Source organism: Scyliorhinus torazame, chromosome 6 (genome assembly GCF_047496885.1).
Source record: "Scyliorhinus torazame isolate Kashiwa2021f chromosome 6, sScyTor2.1, whole genome shotgun sequence".
Lineage (NCBI taxonomy): Eukaryota > Metazoa > Chordata > Chondrichthyes > Carcharhiniformes > Scyliorhinidae > Scyliorhinus > Scyliorhinus torazame.
Window position 1 is genome coordinate 169324712 of NC_092712.1, and position 19868 is coordinate 169344579.

Genomic DNA, 19868 nt, shown 5'->3' on the forward strand with positions numbered 1-19868 from the left:
TGATGTGGAGATGCCGGCGTTGGACTGGAGTGAGCACAGTAAGAAGTCTTACAACACCAGGTTAAAGTCTAACAGGTTTGCTTCGATGTCACTAGCTTTCGGAGCGCTGCTTCCTCAGGTGAATGAAGAGGTATGTTCCGGAAACACACATACAGACAAATTCAAAGATGCCAGACAATGCTTGGACTGCGAGCATTAGCAGGTGATTAAATCTTTACAGATCCAGAGATGGGGTAACCCCAGGTTAAAGAGGTGTGAATTGTGTCAAGCCAGGACAGTTGGTAGGATTTCGCAAGCCCAGGCCAGATGGTGGGGGATGAATGTAATGCGACATGAATCCCAGGTCCCGATTGAGGCTGCACTCGTGTGCGGAACTTGGCTATAAGCTTCTGCTCAGCGATTCTGCGTTGTCGTGGGTCCTGAAGGCCGCCTTGGAGAACGCTTACCCGGAGATCAGAGGCTGAATGCCCTTGACTGCTGAAGTGTTCCCCGACTGGAAGGGAACATACCTGCCTGGTGATTGTCGCGCGATGTCTGTTCATTCGTTGTCGCAGCGTCTGCATGGTCTCGCCAACGTACCACGCTTCGGGACATCCTTTCCTGCAGCTTATGAGGTAGACAATGTTGGCCGAGTCGCACGAGTATGTACCGCGTACGTGATGGGTGGTGTTCTCACGTATAATGGTGGTATCCATGTCGATGATTTGGCACGTCTTGCAGAGATTGCCATGGCAGGGTTGTGTGGTGTTGTGGTCACTGTTCTGAAGACTGGGTAGTTTGTTGCAAACAATGGTTTGTTTGAGGTTGCGCGGTTGTTTGAAGGCAAGTACTGGGGGTGTGGGGATGACCTTGGCAAGATGTTCATCTTCATCGATGACGTGTTGAAGGCTGTGAAGAAGATGTCGTAGTTTCTCCGCTCCGGGAAAGTACTGGACGACGAAGGGTATTCTTGTTGGTTGTGTCCCATTTTTGTCTTCTGAGGAGGTCGATGCGGTTTTTTGCTGTTGTCTACCTCATACGCTGCAGGAAAGGATGTCCCGAAGCGTGGTACGTTGGCGAGACCATGCAGACGCTGCGACAACGAATGAACGGACATCGCATGACAATCACCAGGCAGGAATGTTGGGGAACATTTCAGCAGTCAAGGGCATTCAGCCTCTGATCTCCGGGTAAGTGTTCTCCAAGGCGGCCTTCAGGATGCGCGACAACGCAGAATCGCCGAGCAGAAGCTTATAGCCAAGTTCCGCACACATGAGTGCGGCCTCAACCGGGACCTGGGATTCATGTCGCATTACATTCATCCTCCACCATCTGGCCTGTGAAATCCTACCAACTGTCTTGGCTTGACACAATTCGCACCCCTTTAACCTGGGGTTACCCCATCTCTGGATCTATAAAGATTTAATCACCTGCTAATGCTCGCATTCCAAGCATTGTCTGGCATTTTTGAATCTGTCTATATATATGTTTCTGGAACATACCTCTTCATTCACCTGAGGAAGGAGCAGCGTTCCGAAAGCTAGTGACATCGAAACAAACCTGTTGGACTTTAACCTGGTGTTATAAGACTTCTTACTGAACATCTGTAAGGAGAGATAAGAGTCCAGATGACCCTTTGTCAAAGCTTGATTTTCCAGCATTTTCTCTACTGTTAGAATCTTGGCTAGTTGACCCAGAACAAACACTCTTCTGTATCTGCCTATGTGTAATGTGGGACAGTCGATATTTCATATTCCAGAAAATTGTTAGAGTCATGGATGTTTACAGCTTGGAAACAGGCCCTTCGGCCCAGCTTGTCCATGATGCCCAGTTTCGATCAGTAAGCTAGTCCCACTTGCCTGTATTATGGCCCATATCCCTCTATACCCACCCTGCCCATGTAACTGTCTAACTTTTTTTAAAGGAAAAAATTGAATCCGCCACTACCACTGCCTCTGGCACCCTGTTCCAGATGCTCATCACCCTCTGTGAAGGAAATTCCCCTCTGGTTTCTTTTGTATCTCTCCACCTCACCGTAAACCTATGCCCTCTAGTTCTAGACTCTTATCTTTGGGAAAGGATGTTTACTGTCTACCTTATCTATGCTCCTCATTATTTTATAGACCTCGGTAAGATCACCCCTAAGCCTACTACGCTCCAGGGAAAAAAGTCCCTTTAATTTTAATTTATTTAATTAAAATTGCCTGCACTAAAACTGAATACCATCAGTGTTGGTACAATGCAAAAGAAAACCACTGAATTCAAATGACCTCTTGTAGGTAAGATAACTTCTGGGTGATTGTCAATAGAATGAATTACATTTTGGGAAAGAAGTTGAGTGAATAGAATTTTTTTATTTGGTCATGGGAGGCATCACTGACTGGGACAGCATTTATTGCCTGTCCCTGAGGCTTTTTAAGACTCAACCACTGCTGTGGATCTGGAGTCACATGTAGGCCAGACCAGGTAAGGATGGCAGATTTACTTCCCTAGTGGACATCAGTGAACCCGATGGGTTTTTAGCTACAATCGACAATGGTTTCATGGTCATCATCAGACGTTAATTCCAGATTTTTATTGAATTCAAATATCACCATCTGCCGTGACGAGACTCGAGCCCAGGTCCCAAGAGCAACGCCCTGGTTCCCTGGATTACTCGTCCAATGATAATACCACTATGCCACTGTCTCCACATTTCAGTTGAAGTGAGCTTGCGTCTTCAAACCAACAGTGTAGATTTTTTGCAACTGCAGACTATCCCCAATTAACTTAATTCTCTCAAGAAGATGAATAACTGAGGTAAAACTCTGACATTTCTGCTTGACTGAATTATAATTCCGTATATATTCAATTTAATATTTTCATTTGCAAGATTCAATTATGAAAAATTTAATTCCACAGCTAATATTTCCATAGTCTCTGTAGGCAGAAACTATACTTTTCTGCGGTGTATTTGATGTTCTAATCATGTAGGTATTGCTAATCCACATCATGTTAGGTTGTTAGGGGACATGTTGACTTTTAACAATCTTTAGTTGAGTTGCATTTCCATGTAAAGAATTTAATATAAACATCACTTGAATTTATTTTAATTGGTATATCTAAACTTAGAATTAAAAGTAATAATTGTACACTTTAGAATCTATAGGTGAGTACACCAGTATCATCAGAGTGAGGGCTTCAAGGTCCATATCCTGGAATTGCCAGCGGCTTTGAAAGGTTCTAATTACAATCTTCATATTAATTCCTTACTGATCAACAATACTTTATAGTCTTTGATTAGTTTTGGCCGGTGTAGCTCAGTTGGCTGGACAGCTGGTTTGTGATGCAGAGCGAGACCAACAGCGCGGGTTCAATTCCCATAACGGTTGAGGTTATTCAGGAAGGCCTCACCTTCTCAACCTTACCCCTTGTCTTAGGTGTGGAGATCCTTGTGTTAAAACACCTCCAAGGGGAAAACAGCCTGTGGTCATCTGGAACTATGGTGTCTTTACAAGCCAACAGCAGGTGCAGTGTACAACTATAGTGAGACAATTACCTTCAGAGAAAGTTAAATAAACTAGGTGATATTGATTAATGAACATCTGGACAAGATTTCCCTTTTTAGCTTATGAGATCTGTTTTGCTCAGAGGATCCTTTGATCATTGCTGAACTTGAAGGTTATATTTCAAACTTTACATTGTGCAGGTATTCCACAAGATTTCTCTTTGAGAAGCCTAGAACTTGGAATAGACCTGTTGCAGTGACTTATAATAGGCACAGCTTGCCAGTATTAATATAGGCTGAATTAGTTATCCAAGTGATATTTATTTTGCCCTATCAGATTTAAAATTATCAATAAAGCAGCCAGTAAATTTATATATGAAACTTTATAGGAATCCTGTAGATATTACATAAAATAAGGCATCCTCTTTATTCATATTAGAAATAGCTGCTAAGGTGAAGGGAGAGAAGGCACCATAGGGGAAATGTCTACTGGACCTAAGAGTCACTTCAGAATCTGTGATATGCTGATATAATTGTAGCACACATAACACAGATATCACATATAGCAACATCTCAAAGTCTCATCCATTTTAACTTTACACTGGTGGTAGCATAACTACTATCAGTGCAAACAATCTTCGATATTAACACATCTTTGTAAATGAAAGGATAGTTTCCGTTGTTCAAAATGTTCTTCAGATTTTGAAAAATTGTGAAGTTAAGCTTTGTGTGCATATCTTAAATGCAGATTTCTATCGCCTTTACTGAAGACAGATGCAGGGCTGTGACCATGACTTTTGTTTCAAAGCAAGTGCTCATACCAATTCAATACCTGTATGTTAGTAGGTTAATAGGATCCTAAGGGATGAGCTACAAGTGCTGGCCTTGCCAATAATGTCCACATCAAAATGAAGTAAAATCAATTTTAAAGCAGTCAATATGGTGTCAAATAAATAAAGTTATTCTGATTCCAAGTTTGTGTTTAATAATAATAATAATAATAATAATAATAATCTTTATTGTCACAAATGGGCTTGCATTAACACTGCAACAAAGTTACTGTGAAAAGCCCCTAGTTGCCACATTCCAGCGCCTGTTCGGGTACACAGAGGGAGTATTCAGAATGTCCCAAGTTACCTAATAGCACATCTTTCGGGACTTGTGGGAGGAAGCCGGAGCACCCGGAGGAAACCCATGCAGACACGGGGAGAATGTGCAGACTCTGCACAGACAGTGACCCAAGCAGGGAATCGAACCTGGGACCCTGGCGCTGTGAAGCCATAGTGCTAACCACTGTGCTATCGTGCTGCCCTTATTTTATTTTGTTAGAGGAAAAATAGTTGTGTAGCTGTACTTGTCTTTCAGTTCAAAGCTTAAGGATCTGTCTTTCAGCCTTGCAGAGTGAAATGCTGAAACGTTTTGGAATTCAGAAGAACACGGATTCGTCCAAGAAAGGCACAAACCATGATGTGGAGGTAGATGGTTTTGTTATTTTAGGTAAGTAATAATGCTCTATTTTTTCTTGTATTAAATGTAATCTTAAAGTTATTTAGATACAGCTCTTGTGGCTAAAGGGATCAAGGGATATGGGGGAAAAGGGTATTGAATTTGATGATCAGCCATGATATTAATGAAAGGCGGAGCAGGCTCGAAGGGCTGAATGGTCTACTCCTGCTTCTATTTTCTATGTATGTTTTTATGCAATACTCAATCTCTTGGCAGAGTGCATTAAACAGAAATGAACTATCTGTCTTTTGAGAGACTGACCTATTCCCTAATCCACATTTGAGACTTTATTGTCGGCTCTTGGCAAATTACATTCAAGCACTTAACTATACTTTCACCTGGAGGTTTTGGCACAACATGCATCATCAGAAAGTGGTCATGTCAAAAGTTGTGCACGGTATAAGTGACATTTATTTAAACTAGCCTGTGGAGTGCTATAAAGTGAAAACAGCTTTCTCTTTTGTCTTCGGCAAAGATATCAAGGAAAACAAAGAAAATATTGTCTTGCCAGTTTTTAATAAGCACATTTGGGGATAAAAATGGCAAGACTAGCAAACTGCACTCAACCGCCGCATTTATGCATGATTGTTCAGCAGAGTAATTAGGTACTCTCAAAATATCTTTTGTTCATTTTGTAACCCCGCATTACTCTTCATACAGCATTCCTGTTACTGCATTGTTTGTGCTCTTCTGAGTTGGCCAGTAAATGTCATGTAACAGTGGTCTATTCCCACACAATGGGAGGAGAGGCGGGAGTGGCCGGGGTCAGCGTGAGTCAGCTGACTTGCGGAAGTGCAATGGAGGAGTAAATCCAGCTAGGATGGGTCCTAGCCGGGTGGGGGGTTGGGTGGGGGGGAATCGAGTTGCTGCTGCTATGGTCAAGGTGGAGCTGAAGCAAGTGGGGGGGGTCGAGCACTGGGGTATGCCGCTGTGGGGAACGGGCCGGGTGTGGGGTGCGGACACGTGGCTGGCTGCGGAGGGGTCATGGCTAATCGGGGGTGGGGGGGCGGGTAGCCCCGTGATCCGGCTGATAACCTGGAATGTAAGGGGGCTGAATGGGCTGGTTATGCGGGCCCGCGTGTTCGCGCACCTGATGGGGCTGAAGGCGGGTGTGGTTATGCTTCAGGAGACACACCTGAAGGTGGCAGACCAGTTAAGACTGAGGAAAGGTTGGGTAGGTCAGGTGTTTCACTCTGGGCTGGATGCCAAAAATCGAGGGGTGGCAATCTTGGTGGGAAAAAAGGTGTCATTCGAGGCGTCGAGCATTGTGGCAGATAATGGCGGTAGGTACATAATGGTAAGTGGTAGGTTGCAGGGAGAGAGGGTGGTACTGGTCAATGTGTATGCCCCGAACTGGGACGATGCGGGTTTTATGTGGCGTATGTTGGGTCGGATCCCAGACTTGGAAGTGGGGGACCTGATAATGGGGGGAGACTTTAACACGGTGCTGGATCCGGCACTGGATCGCTCCAGGTCTAGGACGGGTAGGAAGCCGGCGGTGGCTAGAGTGCTGAGGGGGTTTATGAACCAGATGGGAGGGGTGGACCCTTGGAGATTTGCAAGGCCAGGGCTAGGGAATTTTCATTCTTCTCACATGTCCATATGGCTTATTCCCGAATCTACTTTTTCATTTTGATTAGGGCGCTGATAGCGAGAGTAGAGGATACTGAGTATTCGGCAATAGCCATTTCGGACCACGCCCCGCATTGGGTGGACTTGGAGATGGGGGAGGAGAGGGACCAGCGCCCGCTGTGGCGCTTGGAGGTGGGGCTGTTGGTGGACGAGGAGGTAAGCGAGCGGATCCGAGGAAGTATAGAGAGGTACTTGGAGACCAACGACAACGGGGAGGTCCGAGTGGGGATGGTATGGGAGGCACTGAAAGCGGCGGTGAGGGGAGAGCTGATATCCATTGGGGCCCACAAGGAACAGAGGGAGAGGCTGGTGGGGGAGATGGTGAGGGTAGACAGGAAGTATGCGGAAGAGCCGGAGGAAGGATTGTTGAGGAAGAGGCATAGCCTCCAGGCCAAGTTCGACCTGGTGACCACCAGGAAGGCAGAGGTGCAGTGGAGGAAGGCCCAGAGGGCGATTTAAGAGTATGGGGAAAAGGCAAGCCGGATGTTGGCGCATCAGCTTCGTAAGCGGGACGCAGCTAGGGAGATCAGGGGAGTTAAGGACAGGGGAGGGAGTGTGGTGCGGAGTGGGGTTGGCATCAATGGGGTCTTCAGGGACATTTACGAGGAATTGTACCGATCCGAGCCCCCATGGGAGGAGGGAGGGATGGGCCGCTTCCTGGACCAATTGAGGTTTCCAAAGGTGGAAGAGGGACTGGTGGCGGGATTGGGGGCCCTGATTGGGCTGGAGGACCTGATCAAAGGGATAGGAAGCATGCAGGCGGGGAAGGCACCGGGGCCGGACGGTTTCCCGGTCGAATTCTATAAAAAATATATGGACCTGTTGGGCCCGCTGTTAGTCAGGACCTTTTTAATGAGGCAAGGGAGGGGACGGCGTTGCCCCTGACGATGTCCCGGGCACTGATCTCCTTGATCCTGAAGCGGGACAAGGATCCCCTGCAATGTGGGTCTTAGAGACCGATTTCCTTGCTAAATGTAGATGCCAAGGTGCTGGCGAAGGTCTTAGCCACGAGGATTGAGGATTGTGTGCCGCAGATCATCCATGAAGACCAGACGGGATTTGTGAAGGGGAGACAGTTGAACGCAAATGTGTGGAGGCTTTTGAACGTTATCATGATGCCGGCAAGGGAGGGGGAGGCGGAGATAGTGGTGGCGATGGACGCTGAGAAAGCCTTCGATAGGGTAGAGTGGGGGTACCTGTGGGAGGTGCTGAAGTGGTTCGGGTTTGGGGAGGGGTTTGTCAGGTGGGTTAGGCTGTTGTATGAGGTCCAGATGGCGAGTGTGGCCACAACAGGAGGAGGTCCGAGTACTTTCGGTTGCACCGAGGGACGAGACAGGGGTGTCCCTTGTCCCCCCTGCTCTTCGCACTGGAGATTGAACCCCTGGCTATGGCACTGAGGGAGTCAAGGAACTGGAGGGGGTTGGTGCGGGGTGGGGAGGAGCATAGGGTGTCACTTTATGCGGACGACCTGCTGTTGTATGCGGCGGACCCGGTGGGAGGAATGCCAGAGGTAATGAGGATTCTTAGGGAATTCGGGGACTTTTCGGGGTACACGCTCAACATGGGGAAGAGCGAGCTGTCCGTAGTTCATCCAGGGGACGAGGAGAGGGGGATTGGCGAGCTCCCACTAAAAAGGGCGGAGAAGAGCTTCAGGTATTTGGGGGTCCAGGTGGCCAGGAGCTGGGGGGCCCTGCATAGGCTTAATTTTACAAGACTGGTGGAGCAAATGGAGGAGGAGTTCAAGAGGCGGGACATATTGCCGCTGTCCTTGGCGGGTAGGGTGCAGTCAATCAAAATGACGGTGCTCCCAAGGTTTTTGACAGTGCTCCCAAGGTTTTTGTTCCTGTTCCAGTGCCTCCCCGTGTTTATCCCGAAGGCTTTTTTCAGGCGGGTTAACAAGAGTATAATGGGGTTTGTGTGGGCGCGAGGGACTCCGAGGGGGGGGGGGGGGGAAGGGTGTTCCTGGAGCAGAGTAAAGATAGGGGGGGCTGGTGCTGCCCAACCTCTGTGGGTACTACTGGGCCGCCAATGCGACGATGGTGCGCAAATGGGTGATGGAGGTGGAGGGGGCTGCATAGAAGAGGCTGGAGACGGCGTCTTGTGTGGGTATGAGTCTTGGGGTGCTGGCAACGGCGCCGCTGCCGCTCTCTCCAAGGAGGTATACCACGAGCCCGGTGGTGGTGGCGGCCCTCAAAATTTGGGGTCAGTGGAGGCGGCGCAGGGGGAAGGTGGGGCCTCGGCTTGGACCCCATTACGGGGGAACCACTGGTTCGCCGCAGGAAGAACAGGTGGAGGGGTTTTTGGGGTGGCACAGGGCAGGGATACGAAAGTTGGGGGACCTGTTTGTGGACGGGAAGTTGGTGAGCTGGAGGAGAAGTACGGGCTCCCCTGGGGGACACCTTCAGGTACTTGCAGATAAGGGCGTTTGCCAGACGGCAGGTGGTGGAGTTCCCGCGGCTACTGCCACACACAGTACAGGACAGGGTGCTCTCCGGGGGGGGGGGGGGGGGGGGGGGGGGGGGGGGGGGGGGGGGGGGGGGGGGGATGGGATCTCGGAAACTTACCGGGGGGGGGGGGAGATCTCGGAAACTTACCGGGGGGGGGGGGGGGGCGGAGATCTCGGACACTTACCAGGTGATGCAGAAGGAGGAGGAGGCCTTGGTGGTGGAGGTAAAAGGTAAGTGGGAGGAGGAGCTGGGAGAGGAAATTGAGGAAGGGACGTGGGCAGATGCCCTGGGGAGGGTGAACTCTTCCTCATCGTGCACGAGGCTCAGCCTCATACAGTTTAAGGTGCTGCACAGGGCGCACATGACCAGGACAAGGATGAGCCGTTTTTTGGGGGGTGAGGACAGGTGTGTTAGGTGCTCAGGGAGCCCAGCAAATCACACCCATATGTTCTGGGCATGCCCAGCGCTGGAGGAATTTTGGAAGGGCGTAGCGAGGACGGTGTCGAGGGTGGTAGGATCCAGGGTCAAACCGGACTGGGGGCTCGCAATATTTGGGGTCGCAGACTCTGGTTTGCGTCTCTGGTAGCCCAGCGAAGGATTCTTCTTCAGTGGAAAGATGCGAAGCCCCCAAGCGTGGAATCCTGAATCAGTGATATGGCAGGGTTCATTAAATTGGAGAGGGTGAAATTTGCCTTGAGAGGGTCGGTACAAGGGTTCTTTTGGCGGTAGTAACCGTTCTTAGACTTCCTGGCAGAACGATAGACATTGGTCAATGGCAGCAGCTGCTCGGGGGGGGGGGGGGGGGTTTACTTTATTATTGTTTTTGTTATTTACACTGAGGGGGTGTATATACCTGTTGTGTTAAGTCGGGGTGTTAATGTTAATTTATTATTTATGTACGGGGGGGTGCATGGGGGGTTGCTTTTCTAGATTGTGTTTTGTACTTAACCCTGTTGGGTTCTTTTTTTCTCATTTTGTTATTGATATTTTATGAAAAGCTTTAATAAAAATTATTTTTTAAAAAACAGTGGTGTATTCATATGTCTGATGACTCAACATATGTAGTTTGACTTCATATAATTTTGAGTTCGGAAATAGATTTTAACTTGCTTTGTTGAAATGAAGACTCTACTTTCACCAGGGCAATGACCCACCGCACTTTCTGATGTGAGGCAGATTTCATATTCCGAGAGCTGCTGGCCTCTAATTTGTCAGCAGCTCTCCAAAGCATATAAGAAATTGTCATATTTTATAGTTTTTATTTTTGCAGCAATATTGTTAAAATGCATGCAAACAGTATGACTGCTGAAGCACATCGTGTAACCAAAGGCAAAAGAATGCTGTGTGCTTTGAGTATAACAAAATAGTTAATGGGAGGGGCCAGGTCTGGTTGAGAAGGCAGTTGCCTACAGAACTTGAAGTTGAGCAGAAGTGTTTTCCATTTAGTCCTAAACTCTCCCTACACTCCGCACTAAGAAAAGCAAGTAAAACCTGTTATATGAAAGATATGGGTTTGCTTAATTGGAATGTAGAGGCAAGTTTCAGGAAGCTATTTATTTGTTTCTATTGTGCTTAATTCTGTGTTCAAATTAGTTTGTTTTAATATAAAAGCTGTCTCCTGATCAGTGTTATCACTCCTGTGGCACAGTAACATTTCCGCACACTTTTGCTCAATGCAAATAATTGGGTTCTAGTCTGGGATCTTAACCAAAATTGGGGTTCCTGTCTGGATTCATAACATCCGTATCAGCAACACAACTAGAAGCCGTGATCACTGCTGGTAGCCTAGTAAGCCCAAGGCTAAAGTTCCTCACTGTAACTGCATGGACAAGTGTGATTAAGGGCCAACTTTTTGGCCTCAGCCTCCAAGTGTGAAGGCTGTCCGCGACCCTAACTGCCCTGCTGGACCTGATTACGAGGAGTCGGGAAGGGGTCTACACCTTCTTGTCTCATCACTACAAAACTATAGAATTCCTACAGTGCAAAAGGAGGCCATTCGACCTATGAGTTTGTACCGACCCTCTGAAAGGGAACCGTACCTAGGTCCCCCGCCCCATCCCCGTAACCCCACCTAACTTGCATATCCCTGGACAGTAAGGGGCAATTTTATCATGGCCAATCCACCTAACCACATCTTTGGACTGTGGGAGGAAACTGGAGGAAATATATGCAGACACGGGGAGAAAGTCCATACTCCACACAGGCAGTCACCCAAGGCTAAAATTGAACCTGGCCCTGGCGCTGTGACGCAGCATTGCTAACCACTGCCACCATGCCGCCCTCATCCTCCCAGCCGATCTCCAGAGGAAGCATTACATTTTTCCCATTATTTCTGACAATGTTACTGTTAAGTGTCAAACTAGATTATGCACTTAAGTCACATGAGGATTGAATCTGTAACTCTGTAGCTCATAGACAAAAGTGCTACCACCCAAGCTATCGTCTAAGCAATGTTGAGTTTGTGGTCAAAATCATATTTCGAGTTAAGACTATTTATTTTACTTAGCATTAAAAGAGCTCCCCAGACAGTTTGAAAATCAGAAAATTGTTTCTTCATTTAAGATTTGCAGAAAAAAATAAGTTTAGAAATTAGAAGAGTGAATGTTTAAAAACAAGACCATAATTTCCTGAATGTTGTTCTTTGTTTAAAGTGGAAATTGAAAGCATTTGCACTGGCTACAATGGTGCTCATGGTTCCCCAGTAAGGATAAGTTGCGAAATGAATGTGTTGTTATCAGAGTGCCTGTCTGTAAGCAAGTAAATAACATGTCTAATATGGTGTGGGTCAGGTAATACCTAGAGAGGGAAGAAGGAAAAAAAGCATTTTTTAATGTAATTTAAAAATATGCTTCTAGACGGTGGTAAGTGTTGATATCTAATTCACTAAAGGACAGAAAGTAAAGTATATTGGTGTGTGGTTGATTTTTAGACCAGAGGACAGTTTATAGTGCTGTAAGCCAGAAGTCAGTTTTGGATAAATTCTCTGATATATATTAATAACCTCGATTTGGATATATGGAGCAGAATTTCAAAGTTTGCAGATGACACCAAACTCAGCGATGCAATAAACAATGACAAGGGAGGATAGTGCAAACTGAAGGGGGGCAGAGACAGACTGAAATTGGCAAAACATGGCAGATGAAATTTAATACACAGATATGTGAAGTGATACATAGAATGAAGAGAGGCAACAAAAGGCTAAATGTTACATTTTCAAACGGTTTTCAGCTGCATATAAACAAACGGGTGTATGTAAAATGGTTGAAGTTGGCAGTCAAAGTTAAAAATCATCTGGGATACTTGGCTTTATTAATAGATCATTAGAGTATAAAGGCTAGCAAGCTATGCCACAAAAACAGAAAATGCTGGAAATCTCAGCAGGTCCGACAGCATCTGTGGAGAGAAAATGGAGCTAATGTTTTGAGTCTGGATGACCCTTTCTCAAAGTGAGCGAGAACTAGAATTGGATCGGATTTAAACTGTTGGGGGGGGGGGGGGGGATTAGTGGGGCTGGATAAAGGGCCAGTGATAGATGTAGACAAAAAGACAAAGGGACTATAAATGGTGGTGATCATGGCAAAATGGGTGCTGGTAGAGGCACATTAAGAGATCAGAATGTGTTAATGGCAGAACAAAGGTTAAAGGACAACTTGGAACAGGGAATGGGTGTCCCTAGTGAGCTGGGGTTGGGAAGAGGGAAGACAATGGTGAGGGGAAAAGGGATCGATGGAAGAAATGAAAATAAATTTATAGAAATAAAAATGATGTGAAGATGGAGTAATGAGTTCACAGTGTGAAGTTGTTGAGCTCCCATGTTAAATACGGAAGGCTTTATCTTTTTGTGAACATCACCTTTTCAGATGTTTTCTTCACCTATTTCCTTCTTACACATAAACCATATTGTGCAATACTTTCCATTTAAATTTCTGTACATTTCGATACTTAACTGAAAATTTTCAAATTTATTTGTGTTTCACAAATCGCAAAACACTGGACAGAATTTTTGTGTATTGCTCCTCTGTTTTGTGTTCCCTTGTTGCAATTATCTGACTACATCTGCCATAAAACATAGAACAGATTGGCTAAAGATTTCAACTTGTGTGTTTGCCAACCAGCATTTTTCTTGTTTCCCCATCCATCTTAATGGACAGGAAAATCACAGGGCCGGGTGAGCACACAAGTGGAAAACTCAGTCAATATGTTCACACTGCTCTATAATACAGATTACAATTTTGCTGCCTAAGAATAATATTTCATAGATTTCATAGAATTTACAGTGCAGAAGGAGGCCATTCGGCCCATCGAGTCTGCACCGGCTCTTGGAAAGAGCATCCTACCCAAGGTCAACACCTCCACCCTATCCCCATAACCCAGTAACCCCACCCAACACTAAGGGCAATTTTGGACAGTAAGGGCAATTTACCATGGCCAATCCACCTAACCTGCACATCTTTGAACTGTGGGAGGAAACCGGAGCACCCAGAGGAAACCCACGCACACACTGGGAGGATGTGCAGACTCCGCACAGATATTACTGAACTAAAACGTGCAATTCAATTTTGAAGTGAGATCAAGTGGCTCAGTTGGCTTGCTTATGAACAAAATACGAATTAGGGTCAGGAATAGACCACTCGGCCCCTCGAGCTTGTTCACCATTCAATAATATAGAGTGACTGTGGCTCAACTCCACATTTTCTCCTACCTCTGATAAATACGAACATATGAATTTGGCGCAGGAGTAGGCCTCAGAATTGGATGGCCACTTTTGACAGGATTTTCTCAGTCAGTGACACTTGCTCAATTTTGAATAAAGCATTTAATTTTGTTCCCAAGTAGAACATTTAGCCTCTTACAGGTACAGAGTCTCAAACCTGGCTATCCAAAAACTAGACATGATGGAAATCCAGGCATTTTTCTAAGTTGCCATGCATTAATTTTATGCCTGACCCTCCTGAACTGCCTCGATCTGACTCCATCCGTTCAGAATAGTTAACCTCGAAAACCGGCAATCCTCTTCAGCCAGTAGTGCTGAATGGATGATTCTTCTTGGACTCGTACTGATATCCCCAGCAACACCGATGCCAGTCTTCCACCACTTTGATTCATCCCATGTGATATCAAGGAACAGCTAAAGGCACATTGCAAAGGCTATGGTCCCTGACAATGTTCTGCAATAGCACTGAAGACTTGCTCCGGAGATAGCCGCATCTGTAGAGAAGCTGTTCTAGTACAGCTACAGTGTTCGCATCTACCTGGCAATGTGGAAATTTGCCAAGATATATCCACAAAAAGCAGGACAGATTCCACCTGCCCAATTACTACCCCATCAATCTACTCTGGACCACCAGCAAAGTGTTGACAGCGCTAGTCAATAATGCTACAAAACTATGTTCAGCAATATCCAGCTCATTGACACCCAATTTGAGTTCCAAAAGAGGCCGCTCAGCCGCTGACCTTATTACTGCTTTGGTCCAAACATTGAACAAAAGAGTTGACCTCTAGGGGTGAGGTGAGAGTGACTGCCCTTGATATCAAGAACGCGTTTAACTGATTCAAGGGACCCGAACAAAACTGGAGTCAATGGGAATTGGGGGGGAACTCTGCACTCGTTGGAGTCATGAATTCCCAATAAAGGAAGATTGTTTGGCTGTTGGAGGTTAATCGTCTCAGCCCAAGACATCACTGCAGCAGTTCTTATGGGTAGTGTCCTAGGCCCAACCGTCTTCAGCTTGGTCTGGCTATAAGAACCGGTAAGAAGCTAGGAAGTCTGGTGAGTAACTCACCTTCTCGCTCCCCAAAGCATATTCATGATCTATAAAGCACAAATCAGGAGTGTGATGGAATACTCTTGCCTGGATGAGTACAGCTCCAACAACACGCAAGATGCTCAACATCACCCAGGACAAAGCAGTGCACTTGATTGGCACTCCATTGTCATGTGAGAGTACCTTTTATAAATGGGTGTGTATATAAATATCTGTAGTGAGAGTACCTTTAAGAAATGGATGTTTACTACTGCGGTGATGTCAGAGTGGGTGGAGCTGGGCTATCAGCTTTTTACTTTCGTTTTTGAGCAGGCTGCAGGGTGTGTTTTAGTTTCGTTTTCAGTGTTGGAGCTGCAGTCACAGCCAGAAGGTGTATGAATCTCTCTGTACTCTAAAGACTAAATCGATCCTGGTGATTTAAAACTGATAACAGTAGTGACTTTAACCTGATGTGCTTCTGGTAAAAGGTGATTGAAGTCGTATGGATATTAAAAGGAAAGCTTAAAGGATTACTTAGTGTTGTATTCTTTGGTGGTTGTATTTGAATTGATGGTTGCTAAGATGCTCACTATGTTTTAAAAAGGTTAACTTGAGTTCATAGAATAAACATTGTTTTGTTTTAACAAATACTTTTCCATTTCTGCTGTACCACACCTGTAGAGTGGGCCAGGTGCTCCCCATACCACAATCTAGTAAAAGTTGTGGGTCAGGTGAACACCATGATACACTTTGGGGTTCTCCAAACCCTGGCCCATAACACCATCCACCACCTTAAACATTCACATCCTCCACCACCGATGCACAGTAGCAGCAGTGTGTACCATCTACAAGATGCACTGCTGCAACTCATCAAGGCTCCTTCAACAGCATCCAAACTTGTGACCCCAACCAACTTGAAGCACTAGTGCAGCAGATGCCTGGGAATTCCACCACCTGCAAGTCTCCCTCCAAGCCATCCACCATCCTGACTTGAACTATATTACCATTTCTCCACTGTCGCTGTGTCAAAATACTGGAGTGCCCCAACAACACCGTGGATGTACCTACACCACATCAAAATGGCAGCTCACCATCAACTTCCTGAACACCTGTGAAACAGTAAATTAAAAATGCTGTTGTATTTTATAATATACATAAGACTTTGAAGTATTTCAAAATGCATATTTCATGGAATGCAAATTAAATTGTATTTTGTCAGGGGCTTAAGAAAAATATATATCAAATATTGCTTCAAATGGAAATTTTACTGACTTCCGGTACTATTTTTTAACCTGCATATATAACAATGATGGTGATGGTTATGAACAATATGCTAGTTATTAAATCGAAAGTTACTTTGTGAAGGCTTTCAAGTTGTACATGAATTGGAAAGAAGGATCTTGTATGCCACACAGTGGAAATAAGGAAAAATGCAACTTCCATAAATATCTTTCACTGGGTAAAAAAAGCATTAATTCACTTTGACTGGATAAATAAATCAGAACTTTTTAAAACCGTAATAGACTCTGAATTGTGGAGATTCAAAGGTTTGTGAGTGTTAAGGGACATAAATTACATCAAATACAAGTTTAAAAATATAACTGGGAAGCTAATAGAAACATAGGGCGCGATTCTCTGGCCGTGTTGCGCTCAAGTGAAAGCACAACCCGGCCGGAGAATACCAGGAGAGGCCTGCAGCGAGCCTCCCGACAACCTCCGTGCCTCGTGAGATTCTCCAAAGTCCCATGAGATGTCGGAGTCGGAACTCCGCCCCAAATGGGCGGGATAAATGGCACTCGCAGAAGCAGATCGTAAACCTACTTACGACCTCCCTGCCCGAGATCCACCGGCCTCCCCCGATTCTCTGGTCTCCGTAGGGATGCTACAGCCGGGCGCTGATCAGTGCTGGTCCACACAAACGTGGACCAGGCGGAACGGCACCCGGTGGGTCTCCCGGGCCATCGGAGACATCTGGGTGGTCAGGGTATGTGCAGGGTGGACCCCTGCTCCCCCTCGCCCCTGGAATTTGGGCACCTTGGCACTGCTATACTGGCACTGTCAAGGTGTCTGGATGGCATTGCTAAGCTGGCCGGCACACTGCCAGGGTGCCAGTGCAAGGGTGCCCGAGTGCCTGGAGGGCACTGCCAAGGGCCTGTGAGCGAGGAGAGCCATGCCCTTGAAATGAGGGTGGGGCGGGGTGTTTGAAGGGTGGATGAGTGCAGGGCAGGTAAGTAGGGGCCTCCGGGAGGTTGGGTGGGGATCCTAGAAGGGAGGGGGTGCTGTAAGGGGATTTGGGGTCTGAAGAGGGGGTATCCCACAGTGTGGTGTTCTCACTTGGGGGATGTGGGGTTGTGTCCATAATGTGTGTGGGGGGGGGGGGGGGGTGACATTGCCCTTGGGTGGGGGTGACATTGCCCTTGGGTGGGGAGTTGGGGGACCCCACAAGCTCACTTAGAGATCGGTGGCACCCTATCAAAATGGCGGCACGATCTCTGAGTTCAGCTCCCCAGTGCTAAAAGATTATTTTAAGTGTAGGCTAAACCAGTGAGAAACTCCCCAGGGCCCCAAAAAGTGACTCTTATCATGGAATAATGATGCGAAGCTCGCCTGCAAAGCCGGCGGGAAACTCCTGAAAAACCTGCCACAAATTAACAGAAATTATTTGGGAAAATCATGCCCATAGAAACGATGAACTGGAGTAGGCCATTTGGCCCTTCGAGCCAGCTCCTTCATTCATTATGATCATGGCTGATCCTCGAGCTCAAAACCATATTCCCTCTTTCTCGCCATATCCCTTGATGCCATTAAAATCTAAAAAAATGATCTCGCTCATTCTTGAATACATTCGGTGACTTGACCTCCACAGTCTTCTGAGGTAGAGAATTCCACAGGCTCACTACCCTCTGAGTGAAGAAATCTTTCCTCATCTAATCCTATATGGTTCACCCCATATCCTGAAACCATGTCCCCTGGTTCTAGATTCTCCACCCAGGGAAAACATCCTCCTTGCCTGTCCAGCAATGTTAGAATTTTATACGTTTCAATTAGACCCTTCTAAACTCTGAATACATGCCCAGTTGAACCAACCAGGACAGTCCTGGTATCAGCCTAGTGAACCTCTGCTGCACTCTCTCCACGGCAAATATATCCTTTCTTAGATATTGCAAAACTGCATGCAATATTTCCGGTGTGGTCTCATAAGTAAAAAGTCGCCATAGTCCTAGATGACCTTGGGCTGCTTTCCCCTTTTGAGGGGGGAGAGCTGACTGGTGGTGATTTAACTGAGGATCACCACACCTCGGCTAAGGGGCAAGATTCAGAAGGCGGATTCTTCATGAATAACCTCAGACGTTACGGTAATTGAACCCCGCCCTGTTGGTCTCTCTCTGCAGCACGAACCAGCGTAGGCAGCATGGTAGCACAGATGGACAGCAAGGTAGCACAGTGGGTAGCACTATGGCTTCACAGCTCCAGGGTCCCAAGTTCGATTCCGGCTTGGGTCACTGTCTGTGTGGAGTCTGCATGTTCACCCTGTGTCTGCGTGGGTTTCTTCTGGGTGCTCCGGTTTCCTCCCACAAGTCCCGAAAGACGTGCTGTTAGGTGAATTGGACATTCTGAATTGTGTACCCGAACAGGTGCCGAAATGTGGTGACTAGGGGCTTTTCACAGTAATTTCATTGCAGTGTTAATGCAAGCCTACTTGTGACAATTAAGATTATTATTAGCTGTCCAGCCAACTGAGCCCTGCGGTATGACATCCCTACTTATAAACTCAAATAATCTTGTAATGTAGGTCAACATACCATTTGCCTTCCTAATTGCATGCCGAACCTTCCTCTCCACTTTCATTGACTGTTGTACACCCAGATCTCTTTGTACATCCACACTTCCCAATGTATCACCATTTAAATAATACTCTTCCTTTCTGCTTTTCATACCAAAGCGTATAACTTCATATTCAGCCACTTTGTACTGCATGTGCCATGTGTTTGCTCACTTACTCAACTTGTTTAAATCATCTTGAAACTGCCTTGCATTCTCCTCACAACTGACAATTCTGCCTAGTTCTGTGTTGTCAACAAACTTGGTCATCCCTCCTTGCTGCTGATTCCATCACCCACCCCAGCCATCCTCTTAAGTTGATAGCATTGCCTTAAGTTGATAGCATTTGTCCTCGAAACCGCCATGCATAGTCTTGAAATGCATTTGAGGTTTTGAAGGCTTAATCTTTCATTTGCCAGTACGCCCCTGCATATAATGCACATGGGCTTTGCAACATTGGCACGATTGGATTTGTTTATTGTCATGTGTACCGAGGTACAGTGAAAAGTATTGTTGTGTGTACAGTTCAGACAGATCATTCCGTACATGAAAAGAAAATACACTGGGCAAACATAAAATACACAACGTAAATACATAGACACAGGTATCGGGTGAAGCATATAGGAGTGTAGTACTACTCAGTAGAGAAGATGTGTGAAGAGATCAAATCAGTCCATAAGAGGATCGTTTAGGGGTCTGGTAACAATGAGGCAGAAGCTGTTTTTGAATCTGTCAGATTTTTGTATCTCCTACCCGATGGCAGAAGTTGGAAGAGTGACTAAGCTGGGTGGGAGGGGTCTTTGATTATGCTGCCCGCTTTCCCCAGGCAGCGGGAGGTGCAGATGGAGTCAATGGATGGGAGGCGGATTCGTGTGATGGACTGGATGGTGTTCACAACTCTCTATAGTTTCTTCCGGTCTTGGGCCAAGCAGTTGCCATACCAGGCTGTGATGCAGCCAGATAAGATGCTTTCTATGGTGTACCTGTAAAATTGGTAAGAGTCAATGTGGACATACTGAATTTCCTTAGTTTCCTGAGGAAGTATAGGCACTGTTTGCTTTCTTGGCAGTAGCGTCGACGTGGATGGACCAGGACGGATTGTTGGTGATGTGCATATCTAGGAATTTGAAGCTGTCAACCATCTCCACCTCGGCCCCGTTGATGCAGACAGGGGTGTGTACGATTCTTCGCTCCCTGAAGTCAATGACCAGCTCTTTATTTTTGCTGAGATTGAGGGAGAGATTGTTGTCA

General features: G+C 46.3%; 1 protein-coding gene across 9 annotated transcripts in view; it reads left to right on the forward strand.

Moving 5' to 3' along the window:
* Positions 1-19868, forward strand: part of umad1 (UBAP1-MVB12-associated (UMA) domain containing 1) — a 117502-nt gene that overhangs the window by 7736 nt on the left and 89898 nt on the right. For all 9 annotated transcript variants that reach the window (XM_072509080.1, XM_072509081.1, XM_072509082.1 and 6 more), the window contains exon 2: positions 4859-4963. In XM_072509080.1, the coding sequence (XP_072365181.1) occupies positions 4859-4963 (105 nt within the window). The remainder of the gene's footprint in view (positions 1-4858; positions 4964-19868) is intronic.